General features: G+C 55.7%; 2 protein-coding genes across 13 annotated transcripts in view; one reads left to right on the top strand and one right to left on the bottom strand.

Annotated features, from left to right (window-relative positions):
• Positions 1-13,210, top strand: part of HM13 (histocompatibility minor 13) — a 39,324-nt gene extending 26,114 nt beyond the window's left edge. For 4 of the 7 annotated variants that reach the window (XR_002154585.2, XR_002154586.3, XR_002154587.2 and 1 more), the window contains 5 exons: positions 2,689-2,725; positions 5,308-5,410; positions 9,884-9,969; positions 11,699-11,901; positions 12,745-13,210. Coding sequence is in view for 3 of the 7 variants with exons in the window: in XM_003983642.5 (XP_003983691.1) it covers positions 2,689-2,725; positions 5,308-5,410; positions 9,884-9,969; positions 11,699-11,845; positions 12,745-12,847 (476 nt within the window). In the remaining 4 variants the exon portion in view is untranslated. The remainder of the gene's footprint in view (positions 1-2,688; positions 2,726-5,307; positions 5,411-9,883; positions 9,970-11,698; positions 11,902-12,744) is intronic. The other 3 variants (XM_019826689.3, XM_003983641.5, XM_003983642.5) reach the window with 2 other exon arrangements.
• On the bottom strand, positions 5,963-16,823 carry LOC105260422 (translation initiation factor IF-2-like). 6 transcript variants are annotated; one of them, XR_006595259.1, is made up of 5 exons: positions 15,990-16,343; positions 14,253-14,506; positions 12,046-12,201; positions 7,035-9,160; positions 5,963-6,323 (listed from the first exon to the last, which is right to left on the bottom strand). XR_006595259.1 is itself a non-coding variant. In XM_023251361.2 (2 exons), exons 1-2 carry the CDS (start codon positions 16,594-16,596, stop codon positions 7,084-7,086), a joined length of 747 nt encoding a protein of 248 aa, XP_023107129.1. In that variant the 5' UTR covers positions 16,597-16,823; the 3' UTR covers positions 6,779-7,083. The 6 variants fall into 6 exon arrangements, 1 of the variants encoding a protein (XP_023107129.1); XR_002741007.2 differs by lacking the exon at positions 14,253-14,506 and having other exon boundaries at positions 15,990-16,341; XR_002741005.2 differs by lacking the exons at positions 12,046-12,201; positions 14,253-14,506 and having other exon boundaries at positions 7,035-7,223; positions 8,615-9,160; positions 15,990-16,333.
• Between the last annotated feature and the right edge of the window lie 206 nt (positions 16,824-17,029).

Genomic DNA, 17,029 nt, shown 5'->3' with positions numbered 1-17,029 from the left:
AGCTCCCAGGAGAATGTGCCCGGGTGTGTGGACACCGGCGCCGTGAGCGTGGGCTCCTGTACTCTGGGCAGAGGGACGTGTGGCACGCGCCTGCTCGTCCACGTGAGCTGACCTTTGAACCGTCTGCATGTGGGCGCCAGTGCACCTGTGGCCGTGGGCATGCATCTCTGGGGGCCCACAGCCTTGCCTTGGGGTGCCGGCAGCCTGAACCACCAGTCAGAAGACTCAGAGCTGCTGCTCTGCGCGTAGCTGCAGCGACTGTGCCCGGGATACGCACATCCTGGTGACAGGGGTCCAAAGGGGACACTTGTTCCTGTAGTCCAGAGGCTCAGACTCAAAGGATCAGAAGCACCCCTGGTGCTTGCTTGAAAGAAAGAACAAATGAAAAGCCAACCTATTCTTCACTCGAAGAAGTAACAGCAGTTCTAATAACCTGAGGTGGCACAGGCACTTCCGTCGTGACACTTGGATTTTGTGTGCGGTAAGGCGGCGGTTTTCTCTTTTACCAGTGAGGGAACTGAGGCTCAGAAGTAAATGGACTTAGCACACCTTCACACACTGGCTCAGGGCCAGGGCCAGGACTCAGGTCAAGTTGTCTGTCCGCAGAGAAGGGCTTCACTGTCAGAACTGCCCTCAACGAGCAGTTACAGTGAGAAGAGGATGATGAGCACAGCTACCATTCGCCAGGCACCTGTTTCGTGCCCACCACCGTGCCGGATGCTTTTCATGCAGTGTCTTTGCTGCTCCTAGCAGCCCAGGGAGCTAAAGGGTATTTCCATTTTACAGATGAGTTAACTGAGATTCAGAGACTTGCTCACGTTCCTGGGCACGTGGGGGTATGGTCTTGAACTCAGGAGTTTCCATAATTTGCAGTGCTGGGAGGCAGGGAGACGCAGTTCCGTCAGACAGAAGAAAATCCTGGAAAGCAGTCAACCCACTGTGCAGGACACCGACCTCCCCAGGCACCCCCACAGACTTCCCCGGTATCCTTGTTGGCTATAGTTCTGGACTTGAGGCGTGCACGGGGCGTCACTGCACGTCCCTGTGTATCTAAGTCTTTGAGCAATTTCTGTAGGTGGAGGTTGATGGCACCCTCACAGCGCCCCAGTGATGCTCTTCAGAGGATAACGGGTTGCTGCAGACCGTTGTTTTGAGGACCAGATGCATTACTAGGAGTGAAAGCTCTTAGCAGAACTCTGGCCCCTGGATTGGTAGGAGAGCAGATGTAGAATTCGGCCGTGGGGGGCGGGGGGGGGGGGGAGGGCACTGGGTTCCCAGCTTTGTTTCCAGAAAGGCAGCATGTATCTTCTCGTTGCACCCGCCCACTCCTTCTCACACACAGCCTCATGGTCTTCAGGGAGGATTAATTGATTTCCCAATTTAAAATAAGTCCTGTGTCAGGGCGCCTGGCGGGCTCAGTCAGCAGAGCACGTGACTCTTGATCTCGGGGTTGTAGGTTCGAGCCCCACATTGGGTGTAGAGATTGCTTAAGGATAGAATCTTTTAAAAATATAAGTAAAAAATAAGATAATAAAATAAAAAAGAGTCGTATGTTGCCATTCGGTGCTTCTGATCAGTACAGAATGTTTTGTTTCTTGAGAGCCTACTCTCAGCTCAACGAGATTCAACCCTTGCCCTGTCTGAGCCCAAAGACCAGTAAGGGGGACAGACATTGGTATGTGAACAGCATACAGAGTCTGGGCTAGCCTGCTGTGTCTCGGGGACTCTGGCTTTTGGGGGTGTCTGGGCTGGGTTTTGAAGTGCGAATAGGAGTGCAGCGGGTAGACAGAGTTAATCCTCTCCTGCGCTCCCCCCAGGGCCTCCGGGTGGTCTTCTTGCTCCTACTCCCTCCAAGCAAGCAATTGCCACATGATTTGTTTTCAGAATCTGTTTAGGTTTTTCCCCTGCTTGTAATTTAATGCTTCCACGTGGTCCCTTAGTCAGGATGGAGACCCAGTTCCTCCTTGTGCCCCATGGCCCTCCCTGCATGGCTGGTCCAGCCCCTGGATCTCCTGCTCTGGGCTGCGTGCAATCTCAGCTGGCGCCTTGACCCCTGCCACAACTCCAGCCCCTCTTTCCTCGGGACCTTTGCACGTGCCGTTCCCTCTCCCTGGCAAGTGTCACTTCCTCAAAGAAGCCTGCCTTCCTCTTTCCCTCCACTCCCCCTAGCCTGGCATATCTCCTGATAGACCTTCCCATGACACAGAAAGCACCCTTTCACGGTATGATCTTACATTGCATTTTGTTACTGTTTGATCAGCTTGTCTACCTCCCGCCACTGCAGCTGAGCTCTGTGTGCGCAGTGGTCTTGCTTACTGTTGCCTACAGTGCCTGGTACTTAGGAGGCCTCAAGACACATACGGGTGGATGGGCCCAGTGTGACACAGTGTGGTGCTCTGAGGTGCCGGGTCAGTGTGGTCCCAGACCAAAGCAAACCCCTGGGACCTTCTCATTGTTCTAGGTGGCCTGATGGCAGAGAAGCGGGATTTCTGCTGGCAGTTGGCAGTGTTGGCCACACCCTTGTTCCCCAGTGATTGCTGCATGACTGGGAACACGAGGTTGGGGACCCGGTTGCGTGTTAGTTTACTACCCCCCACTCCTCCCCATCCCAGGCAGGGGACTCCATCCCCGAGCCTTCCTGAGTGCCAGTTTCCCTGCCACCGTCTAACCCTGGCTCTCTGCCCACAGGGATCTTCATTGCCTTGCTGCTACGTTTTGACATCAGGTAAGCTACCTGGAAATTCTAGCCCTCAAGCTCCATGAGTGGGGGGCCTTCTCTGGGCAAGGTACTCCAGGGGCTTCCCAGAGGCTTTCAGACGCCCAGAAGAGTCACTTGGAGATCAGACCCTCCACCTCCACGGCAGCCAGTGCAATTCTGATTTTGTCTGCACTTGACGTCTGAGTGTTCGGAGAGCCTACGGCCAGAAAGAAAAAAGGATCACGGTCCGAGAGATTTAAACGCGAAAGGTCCTAGTGGTACTCACAGTGCTTTCACTGTGCGTCCTTGCCAAGTGAGCTGACCTTTCTGTGCTAAGGTTTCGCATTCTGAATGTAGCGTATCACCAAGAAAATCTGGAGGGAGTAAGCACAGGGCCTCAGGGCAACCCAGCTGCAGCCCAGTGAGCCGTCACCATGTATTATCAACCGAGGGTCGGGTCACTGCATCCCAGCTGCTCTAGCTGCTCCCGCCCTCTCTTTACTCAGATTTTTTCAGTCCATTGTAGGAAGTGAGCACAGGGAGAGGGAAGGGGGCCAACTTGAGTCCCCACTTCCAACAGAAGAGGTTGCACTGTTAACTAAGCACTTGGGCCCCTGGGCCTCCCACCAGCAGGTGGCGCCCGGTCTTCCCTGTGTAAGGCTGGCAGCATGTATGCTGAATTTCGAGGTGGTTCATGAACTTTTCTTAATCTCCTCGTGCCCAGTAGTTGCAAAAGCAGTAATGGTGTTGACAGTGATAGCAAGAAACTCTGTACTAGTGTCACTGAAATCGAATTGGCCTGTGAAACTTGACCCTGCCGACGTACATCCGGGTTATTTGTGTGGTACCACTCGGAGCTCACGAACATGGGCTTACAGACGGCCTTTGGAAGGGACCTGGCCAGTTTGTGAGTAGAGGCACATCTGTGCCAACTGGCTGTAGTCCTGGCTGTTCAGAGGCAATACAGAGAGAACCCCAGGAGAGTCCCTGGGCCACTGGCTAGGGACACAGATTCACATTCGGCTGCCAGCACCCTCAGAGGCGGGATCTCCTTCCTAGCCTAGATTTGCAGGATCAGCTAGCCCTTCAGAGCTGGTTCCAGAATCCGGGCGGCATGCCCGAAGTGGTCGGCTTCACCCCAGGGTCCACGGCAGCATAGCTTCGAGAGCACTTGCAGCTCTGGGCTCAGCAGCAGCCAGGACAGGGAGGAAAAGGACTGGAAGGACTCATTCACTCCACAGATGGTGCTGGGAACACACGGAGGTCATAGAGCTGATTTGAAAGGGAAGTCCCGTCACGGCAATGTATCCAGCCCTTCTGAGGCTGATCTTGGATGAATTGCCTCCAGGAAGCTACTGGCACTTTATCCAAGGTAGTCAGGGTCTATTTAGCGTACAGAACAGGTTGCTGAACTGTTACATCCACTGTACTGAAAAGTAATAACTCAGCTTTGCAGCTTCTGCATCAGTGTTTCTCAAAGCATGACTCCCCCATGTGAGATTCTCCTGGGTGGTTTTTCAAAGTGCACATTCCTGGGCACCTGGGTGGCTCAGCCGGTTAAGCAATCTGACTCTTGATTTCAGCTCAGGTCATGATCTCATGGTTCGTGAGTTCGAGCCCTGCATCCGGGCTATGTGCTGACAGCACAGTACCTGCTTGGAATTCTCTCTCTCCTCTCTCTGCCCCTCCCCGACTCGTCTGCATGTGCTTTCACTTTCTCAAAATAAATATATATTTTTTAATGTAGGGGCGCCTGGGTGGTCCAGTTGGTTGAGGGCCTGACTTCAGCTCAGGTCACGATCTCCTGGTTCATGGGCTTAAGCCCTACATGGGGCTCTCTGCTGTCAGTGTGGAGCCCACTTTGGATCAGATGTCTCCCTCTCTCTCTGCCCCTCCCCCCCACTCGCATTCCTTCCCTCTCTCTCTCAAAAATAAACTTTAAAAAATATATGAAAAATAATTTTTAAAAATGCAGATTCCTGGGGGCGCCTGGGTGGCTCAGTTGGTTAAGTGTCCAACTTCGACTCAGGTCATGATCTCACAGTTAGTGGGTTTGAGCCCCGCATTGGGCTCTGTGCTGACAGCTCAGAGCCTGGAGGCTGCTTTGGATTGTTTCCTCTTTCTCTCTCTGCCGCTCATGGTCTGTCTCTGTCTCAAAAATAAATAAAACATTAAAAAAATTTTTTTTAATAAATAAAAATGCGATTCCTGGTCCTTGCCCTAGACCTATTTAATCAGATTCCCTGGGATTTGGACCTGAAAGTCTGCTGTTTTTTTGGTTTTGAGGGATTTTTTACAAGCTTTCTAGGGAACTTGTATGTTGGCTGAAGTCTTAAAGCCACTGTTACAGGTCATGGCGCTTGATATTCGCAACCACTGAGCAGATGGGTCGTGGTTTTCCCGTTTTGCAGATGAGTAAACTGAGGCCTAAAGAAGGAAAGTGACTTGTCCAAAGACATACGGCTGGGGCAGCACCTGAATACACAGCCAGTGCCAAACTCTCAGCCGTCCCAGCCAGCCTCCATGGAGGCTCTCCCCGCGGAAGAGGTGGCGCTGCTCCCATGCCTGTAACTAACCCTCCTCCTCTTTCTCCCCGCACCTTCTTGAAGCTTAAAGAAGAACACCCACACGTACTTCTACACCAGCTTCGCGGCTTACATCTTCGGCCTGGGCCTTACCATCTTCATCATGCACATCTTCAAGCACGCTCAGGTGAGTAGGACCGTGCTCGGTGCCTCAGGAATGTTCTCACTGCAGGTAGTAGGGACTTACATACCTGGGGCTTGTCTGTCGCATACACAAGCAACCCAGAGGTAGGTGCTCCCCAGCGATGTCAGAGTGCGCACGCCTGTGACCCTTGGCCTTTCCCCCATGGCAGGATGCTGCTGCTTCTCCAGGGAGCACAGGCACATGAGTGGCAAGGGAGAGGAGCACGGATACCAGCCACGCCTGTGGCCTTCATCAGGAAGGCAGAACCTCTCCCGGAACACTTGTCAGATTTTTGCTCGAATCTCATGGGCCAGATCAGGGTCACATGGCCCCTACTGCAGGGAGCCTGGGAAAGAGAGGCTGCAGCTTATGAGCCTCAGGAGTGGGGCCAGTGGAACAGTGTCGGGTGGGTGTTGAGTGTTTCAGCCCGGTGCCCACCCTACCGGATGAGGGAGAAGCTGTTCGGGGCCCTCCCTGACTCCCCAAGCATCCAGCCTCTGCTTCCTCCTCCCACCAAGATGGGTACTGAGCCGCCGCAGAGTGAAGCAGGGTGGATGAGGGCTGAGAGCTTTTATTGAGACCTGAGGAGGGGGCGACAAGGAGGAGACCGCCAGCAGATGGGCTTGCTGAGTACTGGAAAGCAGGTCCCTTCCCATACACCAGTCTCCATTCAGTTCTTCCCGAGGGTCCTCACGAGCAGGTAAGGGAATTGGAAGTCAGGTGCCACATGGCAAGCATGTGCTAGAGCAAGGATCCCAGATTGTGACATGTGGAAACCAAGCCCAGGCTCTGAACCCCTGGCAGTGGGAGAGGCTGGGTGAAATGAAGGGCAAGGGGACTCGGGGGAGGAAGTCCAGACTCCCCCATCTGTTCAGGGCAGGACTGTGGGCAGGTTGCAGAAGTCCTGCTTGATTTCCTGTGGTAGTTAATTAAGAAAAAAAAAGTGAGATTAGTTAATTGTAGCTAGCTTGGAGTTTTTTGAGGACGAAATGAGTTAGCGTAAGGAAAGTGCTCACAGTTGTGCCTGGCCCAGGTAGTAGTAGCTGTCATTGTTGTCACTGTCCCCTCCATCCTCCACTCCCTCTGCTCCCCCGTTTCTCCCCTCCCCAGGGCACCAGCCACAGAGAAGCCACCTTTGAATTAATCATAAGAGCTGTTTGTTGAGCAGTTACTCTGTGCCAGGCGCTGTGCTAAACCCTTTTGCTCATTAGCTCATTTAGTTCCTACACTACCTATGATGTTTATGAACCAAATAGTAGTCTCTTTCTTTTTTTTTTTTTTTTTAAGTTTATTTATTTTTGAGACAGAGAGAGACAGAGCATGAATGGGGGAGGGTCAGAGAGAGAGGGAGCCACAGAATCGGAAGCAGGCTCCAGGCTCTGAGCCATCAGCCCAGAGCCCGACGCGGGGCTCGAACTCACGGACCGGACCGCGAGATCGTGACCTGAGCTGAAGTCGGACGCTTAACCGACTGAGCCACCCAGGTGCCCCAATAGTAGTCTCTTTCTACAGAATGTCCAAGGACCAGAGTCCCCTAGCCTATAGGTAGAGAAACCAAGAACCAGTGAGGAGCCATGTCTTATTCACTTCTACCCCAAATGGCCTGCAAGCCGAGAGTGACACACACCTGACAAGAAGGTCTCTGAGAATGACTGGGCCTGGCTTGGGGGACGAACTCAGAGTCCAGATTCCAAGCCCGGAGCCATTCCCCCAGAGGCCACCAGGTGGCAGCCTAGCCTGCTGCCTGGGCTAGACTCGAGGATCCGGTTGGGAGCTCCCATACTGGCTGGAGAGGTGGTCCTCTGTGGCAGGGACACTGTAGGCCAAAGAGAAAAGGAGACTTCCTGGGTTACACAGCAAGTTAAGCTGGGCCCTGGCTGGAGCCCCGGACTCCTGACCCCTGGCCCTAGGCCTGTGCTGCCCCCTAAGCAGCAGCCCAGCCATTGCCCCATCATCCACGTGGGCCTCCCCCCGGAAATCTTGGGAAGGGGATCCAGGACACAAGGGCAGCCTGTTTCCTGAAGACCCTCTTCCTCTCCATGACACAGGCAATCCCAGTGCCAGTAATTCCCTAGGTGGAAGTCCCAGTGGTGCTGCTTAAGTGGTTTTCAACCCATGAAGCCTCTACCAAAAACCCACTCCAAGCCAGGGGTCTGGCAGCCTCCTAGAAAAGCCCCCTCCAAGATGATCAAGTGTCCTCATTGTACAGAGAGAGGGAAGCGGTTTAGCTGTGGTCACACAGTAGAGCAGAGGCCAGATGGAAAGCCGGGAGCCTGACACCCAGCACCCAGTTCACCATCCCAAGCTATACATCCTAGCCTCTCCTCAGCGCCAATTTTGGAGAGGTTCCTCGGTGCCTTGAGAGGAAGGAAAATAGTAGGCGTGTATTCCTGTGATGATAGCAAAGTCGCCACCTCTCAGAGGAGCCTCAGTGGCCCCCGGCCCTCCAGTGAGGCAGGCCTGGAGGGAGCCACACTTCTTCCACCCTCCCCCGGGAAGCCCTGTACTTTGCCCAGCCTGGTGCTGGTGACTTAGAGACAGAGGCCCCTGGAGCCACATCCTGGCCAGCTGTGTGATTAGGGCAGTCCTTTCCCTCCTCTGAGCCTCAGTCTCTTCATCTGTAAAGTATAAGGAGATCTTTTCAGGAATTAAATTCTATTAAGTTTGTATTTCATTTTCTGTTTCACAAATTTCTGCTTTTTGCCTTCACTATTTGCTTTCTACTTTTTGGTGTTTTATTCTTTTTCCGGCTTCTTGACTTGAAAGTTAAAATTATTTCAAGTCTTTGGTGTTTTCTAATAAATGCACCTAGAGTTACAGATTTTCCTCTGAGTACTGCTGTGGCTGCCTTTCACAGGTTTTGGTGTGGACTTTAGTCATTGTCATTTCTATCGCTCTCCAAAAGGCCTAAAGCCTAACTCACCCAAGTCCTGACTCAGCAAACACCTAATATAGTGAGAAAAGCTCAGCCATTTACACACCTCGTGTGGCCTCGGGTGAGTCATTTCTCCTTATCTAAACCTCAGTAGCATCGTCTGTAGAACTCAGATTGTGTTACTAGCTCCAAGAGTAACACATAGGAAGCGGTGTGGTTCATGACCCATGCATGGCAGGTGCCAAGAAATGGTCTGAAGGTCAGGCTTGGGGGGCTCTGGAGTCCTGTCCTCTGAGCAGGGGCTGGCTTCCCCCTTCGGAGTGAGGTCTCACCTTACATCTACAAGACACCCTCTTAACTTTGCGAGCACCCATGAAGAAGCCGCTTGCTTAGGATTTACCAGGCCTCCTCCCGAAATGCCAGGAATAGAGCAGTGACCAAGACGGCCGTGGACCCAGCCCTCATGAAGTTCACAGCCTAGCAGCAGAGAGGCTGAAGTCTGCAATGATACAGCAGTGTTCCACTCCACATTGCCAGAGAATGCTGCAGGGCATGGCAGGGGGCCTTGAGAGTGGATAACAAGGGGGCCTGGCTCCGTGCCAGGGAAGGCTTCCCCGGAGAAATAAAACTGAGCAGAGGTCCAAGGAGGAGGAGTCTAGGCAAAGGTGGGAAGAGCATCGCAGGCAGCAGAAACTGCCGGTGCAGAGGTCCTGTGGCTGGAGGGGACAAGGAGGACCAAAATCAGGTCATTGTGGCCAGAGTAGGGCAGGTCAGGTGACATTGGAGAAGGAAGTGGGGTCACGTCTCACGGGGTCTTCAGGCCCTTGGGAGCATTGGTGGTCACGGAGGGCTGGGCAGTAATGTCCAACTTTCGGATGCTGTGGGGAAAAGAATAGGTTCAGTCCCCAGTTTACCATTTAATAGCTGAGGCCTGTGCTGTCCCCTGTCCTCCCGAAGCCTCAGCCTTCCTCCTGTGAACAAGAGGACGGTCATAGGGAATTGGAGATGGGCTGAAGTGTTCCTTGGGAGGCTGAGCTCGGCATAGTGTGTCCAGCACATGCTCCATCCTGCCCTCCAAACCCAGCTTCAGCAGGAGTCTCCACACACAGGCTCTGGAGCCAGACTGCCTGGGTCATGTTATTGTAACAACAGCTCCTGGAGTGTTTGTTAAGGACGCAGACTTCCACCCTCAGACTCGGGAAGCAGGGGTGAGATCCGAAGCCTGAGCTCGGCACCTGCCCTCACCCTCTGGCTCATCTGTTCTCAGCCACCCCCCTAGTCTCTGGGACTAGGACCCACCCAGGAGGTTGTTTGTTTGAACCTGATGTCCCAGGTGATTAGGATACTGCCAGCCAGACTCCTGGGGACCCTTAAAGCCCTGCATGCTTGAGTTTCTTTGGGTTCCTTGCATTCCCTCCCAAGGAGGAGCAGCCTGGTCAGAGAGCCAGGAGCCCCAGGTAAGGGCCCAGCCACTGACTTGCTCTGGGAACCTGGGCAGTCACTGTCCCTCAGTTGCTCCCAGAAGAGGGTTGGAGTGATGGGCGTGGCCCTGAGCAGGTACCCTATACAGCATTTTGTCACCAGCCTCTATTCTCTCATAGCCTGCCCTTCTATACCTGGTCCCCGCCTGCATCGGCTTTCCCGTCCTGGTGGCACTGGCCAAGGGAGAAGTGACAGAGATGTTCAGGTAAGGCAGGGCAGGGGGCGGACGTCCGCATTGGCCCAGGTGCACCTGCAGGCAGCTAGTGGGGCCTGCCGGGGCTGCTTGTACACGTCTCCAGGGGAACATTGTTCCTGCCACCAGCCCACCTCTTGTCCTTTCTGCCAGCATGTGGGTGCCTGGCCTGTGGCGCCAGCGGGCACCTTTCCTCGGGCCGAGAGCCAGGGGAAGGCAGCCCCCACATCCAGATGCCTGCTGGGTCTTGAGAAGGGACTGGCTGGGAGAGTTTCCCCCCAGGCTGCCCCACTGTCAGGAGCCCTGGGTTCCCAGCCTGACTCTGCCACATGACTTCAGGCATGTCCTTCCTTTCCCCGACCTCAGCTTTCCCATGTGAGTAATAGGGAGGATCCTAGTGTGGTGGGAGGTGCCCCAGGTTGGAAATCAAATGTCAGTCCCTGTTGAGCCGCCTCAATGGCTCTGACCCACAGCTCTGTCTCAGCCAATGTCTCACTCACACACATACCCCTTCCCTGTGGCCATACGCACACCTGCCACGCCCTGTGCACAGCCCCACCCATACCCCAAGGCCTGCGTGACTCTGACAGGTGTCTGTTCCCCAGCACCACTGACCCCGCCTGCCAGGGACCCAGAAATAGCTGCCAGCTGCGACTGAAGCTGCCCACTCGGGGGCCTTCCACCCAGCTCCACCTGCCTGGCCTCCAAGTTGTCCCTCGAGTGCCTGCCAGGGCCATCTGTGCACCTGGCTGCCTGCAGGGGAACCTGTGACTCACCCCCTCCCCCGTACCTGCCTCTGCCCTCCCTGTCTTGCCTAGAAGCCCCAGGCTCCCAACCTGCCTGCCCGAATCTCCTGGCCGGGCAAAGCCCTGTGGACTCACGCAAGGCTGGGGGATGAACTTGGAGGCAGATCTGGGGGCAGGAGTGGGATCTGATGTCTGAGCTTAGCACCTGCCCTCACCCTCTGGCCCATCCATTCTCAGCCACCCGCCTGCCTTGGGGTAACCCCCTCCCGCCAGTCCCAGTCCTGTTGTGTCCACACTGGGCCAAGCTCTGAATATCCACAGCCAGGGCACCTGTTCGGTGCTGGGCTCCCCTGAATATTCTACCACTTAGGTACTCTACACCCCTTCTGCCCCCACCCCCAGGATATCCTCTGGTTAAGGTGAAAAAGCAGGTGGTCTCTCTCTTTCTCCATCTCTCCCTAATTCTCCACCTTACCTTTTATTTTACTTTTCCCTTACGAGGCTCTCTCTTTTTTTATTCACTTGTTTATTTTTAAATAGGTAACACAGTCACATGGCTCCAAATTTCATAGCCATGGAAAGGAAAACCCCCTGACACCCCAGCCATCTCAGAGCTCTGTCGCATAGACGTTCCGAGAACACTTTGCTCCTAACAGCACGTGTGCGCGTGCACGCCCCTGCACAGCCAGTGGCCCTCTCCGAGCATTCTGCATCTGGGTTTTTCACACCACGGTAGATCTCAGAGACGTTTCTGCAGCAGCACGTGCACATCTAGAGCGTCCTTGCTCTTTTGCACAGCTGCATAGTGTCCCCTTGTACGGGTGCATCATTTTATTCTCCTAGTAATTCCGGCTTCTTTCCACGGAGTCCAAAAGTGCAGAGGAAGACAAAATTAAGACACGGCTCTGCTCCCTGCTCATTGCAAGAGAAGTCTCTGTCCTCCCCCGTCTTTTCCTCTCCATCTCTTTTTTCTGTCTTCTCTGTCTCTCACACAGCTACGAGTCCTCGGCGGAAATCCTGCCTCACACCCCGAGACTCACCCACTTCCCCACAGTCTCGGGCTCCCCAGCCAGCCTGGCCGACTCCATGCAGCAGAAGCTAGCTGGCCCTCGCCGCCGGCGCCCGCAGAATCCCAGCGCCATGTAATGCCCGGCGGGTGTCCACCTGCCCGCTTCCCCCCACTGCCCCGGGGCCCAAGGTAGGGCAGACATCCCAGCTCCAGTGTACGGGGCAGGGAGCATTGCCAGGGGCAGGCAGCAAGTGGCACCTCCACAGCCATGAGGCAGTCACTACACCCAGCCTTAGGGCCGAGAACAGGGCTCTAGAACCTCACTGTCCTCACCGGTAGCGTGGGGCTCATGCGAGAGAGCGGACAGTATAGCCCTTGTCGTCCAGGAGTAAATATTCTTACATGTAACCCTGGGCAGATCACTTTCCTCTCCCGGAGCCTCGCTCTGTTCATCTGTAAGTGGGCACATTCCTGCCTCATGGGGTTCACCTGGGAAAGAGATACAGGTACTATCCTTGGTGTGAACTCAGTTCAATAAATGGGGCCCATAGCAAGAGCTAAGCCAGGGTGGTGGCCTTCGAGAGTGGCACCTTGCTACTTGCCAGTAGAGCAATCCCCTACCTGCCTGCACCCCTGGGGCTGAGTTGTTTGACCCTTGCCATGTGCTCTGGGAAGCAGCCCATCTCCATAGCCTCGTCCTGGTTGCCCCATTTTTTCCCCACTCTCTCCAGTGGAAAGTTCAAGAAGCTTAAAGTTAGTCCACCCAAGCCCAATCAGCCCTTCTTCCATCTGCCACTGCCCTTGCCACCTCGTGGCACCACCAGGCACAGAGAAAGGAGAGAGCAGCCTGTCTGAGGAGGGCATACAGTGGGGCCAGGGCCAAGTACTGGAAGATGCTGGGCCATGGATGCCAGGCTGGTGTTCCTCGTGTGCCCAGGGATTTTCCTGGGATGGTGGGGAGGCGGGGTCCAGAGATTCTGCCCTCCGCCTCCTCTAAAGGTGTTGTTTTTTATTGTTTTGTTTTTTGGTCAGTTATGAAGAGTCAAATCCTAAGGATCCAGCAGCAGTGACAGAGGGATCCAAAGAGGGAACAGAGGCCTCGGCATCGAAGGGGCTGGAGAAGAAGGAGAAATGATGCGGCTGGTGCCTGACCCTCTGAGGGCCAGACCAGGCAGGCGGGGACGGACCAGCATAGGCCTGCACGGGCAGAGGGCGCAGGAGGCCTGGCAGCTCCGGGAGAGGGGCGGGGGCAGCAGGATCCCTCCAGCAGGGCCTCCCATGGCCTGATTCCCTTTTCCCCCCTTCTCTGGCCTTCTTCTGCCCCTTCACATCCCCTGCAGGCAAAGGAAGCCCCCAAACTCCCCCACCCTCCCGGAGGCCAGGTGGGAAAAGTGGGTCTGATTTTTAGACTTTTGTATTGTGGACTGACTTTGCCTTACATTAAAAATTCATCCCATTGCCCGGGCAGGCCACTGTGCCCCTGGAGGGGTTCTCTGCACCCAGCATCTTGCATTGACTTTACTAGCTCTCACCCTCCCACCCAGAAACTTCCCTGCAAGCCCCTTCCTGGGGACTGTGAACTCTCACAACCTGGGGGAGAGGCCCCGACCTCCAGGTCCTTCCATACTCCTGGATGCCCACCCAGTGCCTGGCTAGCTCAGCCTCCCATGGATACCCTCTAGCCAGCAGAGGGGGCCCACGAGCCTGCCTTCATTTCCCCCCCGCCCCACCCCCACCCTTTCAGTTCTCCTTGCCACTTCCTCCAACATTTGGGGGCTATGAGGCTGTGGGACAGGTGCTCTATGTGTCACCCACCCATCCCAGCAAGTCCACAAGGAAAGTACCAAAAAGCCGACCTGACTCTGCAAGGGGACCAGTATCTGCAAAGCTAGTGAAATGTGCAGGGCCTCACGGACCCCAGGGATGAGTTTAAATTTTATTCCCAGGCTGGCAGGAGCCTGCTTCTCTGGGCCTGATGTCCATATGGCTTCAGCTGGAGAGCACTTGGACTCTAGGTCACCCTGGAGATCAAGCCCCCATCATTCCTATTCTGCTCATTCCCAGGGTTGTTCCCACAATGACCGTGCAAGGCCAGGAAGATGCTGTTGCTAGAAGCCACCCACCCCACCCCACCCCCACATTGACGCCACTCACAGCACAGGGGCCAGGGCCCCTGAGGCTGGAGTGGGAGGCCAGGAGGCCCAGTGCTTTTGGGAGGTGATCCAGGCCCGAGAGCTGGAGATCTCAGAGCCAGCGTTTCTCCAAAGTTTGCTGAAGACAGCAAGCAGCCCAGACCTGTAGGAGAATCTCCAGTGGACCAGGCGAGGCATGGGCACCGCCCTTCTCCACCTGCCTGGTGCGGGGTCACTGGGTGGAGAAACAAGTGGGAGGGGGTGACCACCAGTCTGAGACTCAGGCCTCCAACTCCCATTCCAGAGCTCTCCTGCCCAAGCTTCGGGTTCAAAGGCTGGAAATAACAGTGGCTTTCAGACAGTTTGGAGGTGGCCAGAAGACAAGTATGAGCAGAGAATAGGAAGTACCTCTATAATAATCACACCTCCATACGGGATTTCACTTCATTTCCGTCTTAGGCTCCAGGTGCTAGTTAGTATTAGTCCCCTTGTGCAAATGAGACAATTGAGGTGGGTTGCCCACGGAGGTGGATATGACCTCAAGCAATCCACGCTGAATTCCAAAGTTCCTAAGGACTGTGCAGCTCCCCTCTAGACCCTGGGCCTGCGTCACTGACTGCTGTTCTGGGCACCTTTGAGACGGCCGCCCAATTTCTCTGGGCCTACAGAGAAGGAAAGGAAGGGTAGGAAATCTCAAAGGTTTCTCCCAGCCATGGGGTCCCTTTCAGGGGCTTCTCGGATCTCTGCCGGCTCCTGCCGCCTCCAGAGGGGAGGCCGTGTGGTCCTGGAACAAGGCCCCTCTGAGGGCAGCAGATGGGGCAGGCAGCCCAGGCACACAGCATGGTTGGCTCTGCGGCCCAGGGCCCACAAAGGCTTCATTGAGTCACCGCCGGCCCCCGGCGGAGGCTGAGGTGGCAGTGGCGCCGGGCGCCTGCCACCTAATGACCGTCCTGGCCCGGCCAGATGTTCCACAGACCTCGGCAGCGGCCATCCAGGGCCCGCCCGGCCAGCCGGCACCGCAGAGGCCACTCTAATTCCAATTAACCAGCTTCAGCTGAGCAAACAGCGGGCAGCGGTGGCCCAGCCCGGGCGGTAGGCCCGGCCCGCAGAGCCTCCGAGTCTAGACTCCAGATGTGAACCGCCACCGCCAGAGTCCCATGGAAAAATGGCACCAGGCCGGGCACGGATTGGGCCTGCACGCGGGAGAGGTGGGGGTGGGCGGGTGGCTGGGCAGGGCTCTGGGTGGGCCTGGTGCCAGCCTCACCCTGGGGTAGGGGTGGACTCTTGGGAAACAAACTGCTCCAAAACCCCCAAGTTCTGTCCCTGATAGAGGAAGTGTTCCTCTCTGGCCTCCCATTTCCCCTGACTACAGTAGGCAGCAGGGGGCTCCAATGGGGAGGACCAGCCCTGCTGAGAGCCCTGATACGATTTCCTTTGTACTTAACATGTTTCTAGCAAGATATTATGTATTTTAAAAACATTTATGTGATCGTTATAACAACCCTGTAAGGTAGTACCATCATTTTTACAGATAAAGGGAACTGAAGCAAAGAGACATTAAGTGCTCAGGGGGGAATCTGAACCCAGGATGTCTGGCTTCCAAGACCACGGTGTTCACCACAGGTGCTGTTTGACATAAATCAGGATACCGGATTCCGGGTTCCCTTCCTTGGGAGCAGCGCTGGAGAAGAGGGTCAGCATCTGGCGGAGCAGGGCTGGCTGCCACCCTGTGCCTGGAGGGGCCTGCCCGCTCTGTCCTGTTTCCTCAGCTGTGAAATGGGTAAGACCCTCCCAGGGCCGCTCCAACCTCTGGGGCTAAAGCCTTGAGATAACCCTGTCAGAGCTCAGCACCAGGAATGAGCTGGGCACCGGTCAAGTCAGTGGGCACAGCAGGGAACACAGGTCAGCCCCCCCCCACCCCCCCCGCCCCGAGCTGAAACTGTGATGGGGAAATAGACTTGAAACGGCTGAAAAAGTGAATAATGTCAACACGCGGCAGGAGTGGTGCCTCCGGTTTCCACAATCTTGTCCGGGGTCCCTTAGAGGCAAGGCGAGAGCTTTCGAGATCCAAGAGGTCAGAGTTCATCTGTCCTTGCACACGTGGGAAGACTGGGCCCCACCCCGCCAAGGAAGGGCAAGCCTTACCCGGGGTCTCACAAGGAGTGGATACTGGGGAGGGGTGCTCCGACCCCAGCCGGCTTTCCCACCGCTGGGATTCCCTCCGCGATTCCAGGCCGGGTCTTGGGAGGCGGACGCATCCTGCCCGCGGGTGCGTCAGGAAGGGCCGAGCGGGAAGGAAGGCACCACCCCCACCCCCGCCGCGGCCACACCTGGGCTCTCCGGGCGGGCGGGGGGCGCGGGCCGGCGCCTGGCTCCAGCGAGTCTGGGCCGCCTCCCCGCGCCGCCTCTTGGGGGCCGCCAGATGGGCCGGCCGCCCGCCCAGCGACGCAGGCAGGAAACGGCCGCCCGGGCTGCCAGGGACGCGGCCGCGAGCGCCGGGGGCGGGGCCCGGTCTGGGGCCGCCCCCTGTGGGGAGGGGCCAAGCGGCCCAGCGTGGTGTCGGGTCAGCGGGTGTGGTCCCTGAACTCCCTTGGGCAAACCTCTCCCTTTCTCTGGCCCTCAGTTTCCCCACCAGTGGAACGGGTCTGCTTTCCCTAGCTCTTTTCTCAGCACCACATGACACGGGGCAGTTTCTTGCCCTTCTGTTCCTTTGTTCCCTTACCCGGGAAATGGGCTGACGGTGATGGGCCATCTCCACTAGAATACCAACTCTGAGAGGGCTGAGCCGCCCTCGCCACCATTTGAACCTGGCCCAATAACCGAAAGATGAGGACACTCAGTGCCCTAGGGGCCTGACACATAGTAGGCACTTCATAAACGAACACACGTTACCTTGAGTCCACCGCTTACCAGAGGTATAGCTTCAAGCAAGTGGCTTCTTGTCTCTGAGCCTGTTTCCCCATCTACCTCGTGCGTGGCTGTGAGGATTAAGTGAAATCATCACGGGAAGCACACGTAACAGGTCCTCCATAGATGATATTTACCAGATGTGTAAAAAGAGATATTATTGGGGTAAATTTGAGGGCCAGAAAGATAAAAAGGAATTGGTCAGCTTGGGAGGAAAATTCTGTTGTATTGGTATTCTTTTGTATATTTTGTATTTTTAAAAATTTGAGCCAGGTGAA

The sequence above is a fragment of the Felis catus genome, chromosome A3 (assembly GCF_018350175.1).
Source record: "Felis catus isolate Fca126 chromosome A3, F.catus_Fca126_mat1.0, whole genome shotgun sequence".
Lineage (NCBI taxonomy): Eukaryota > Metazoa > Chordata > Mammalia > Carnivora > Felidae > Felis > Felis catus.
This window is presented reverse-complemented; position numbering and strand designations above follow the sequence as displayed.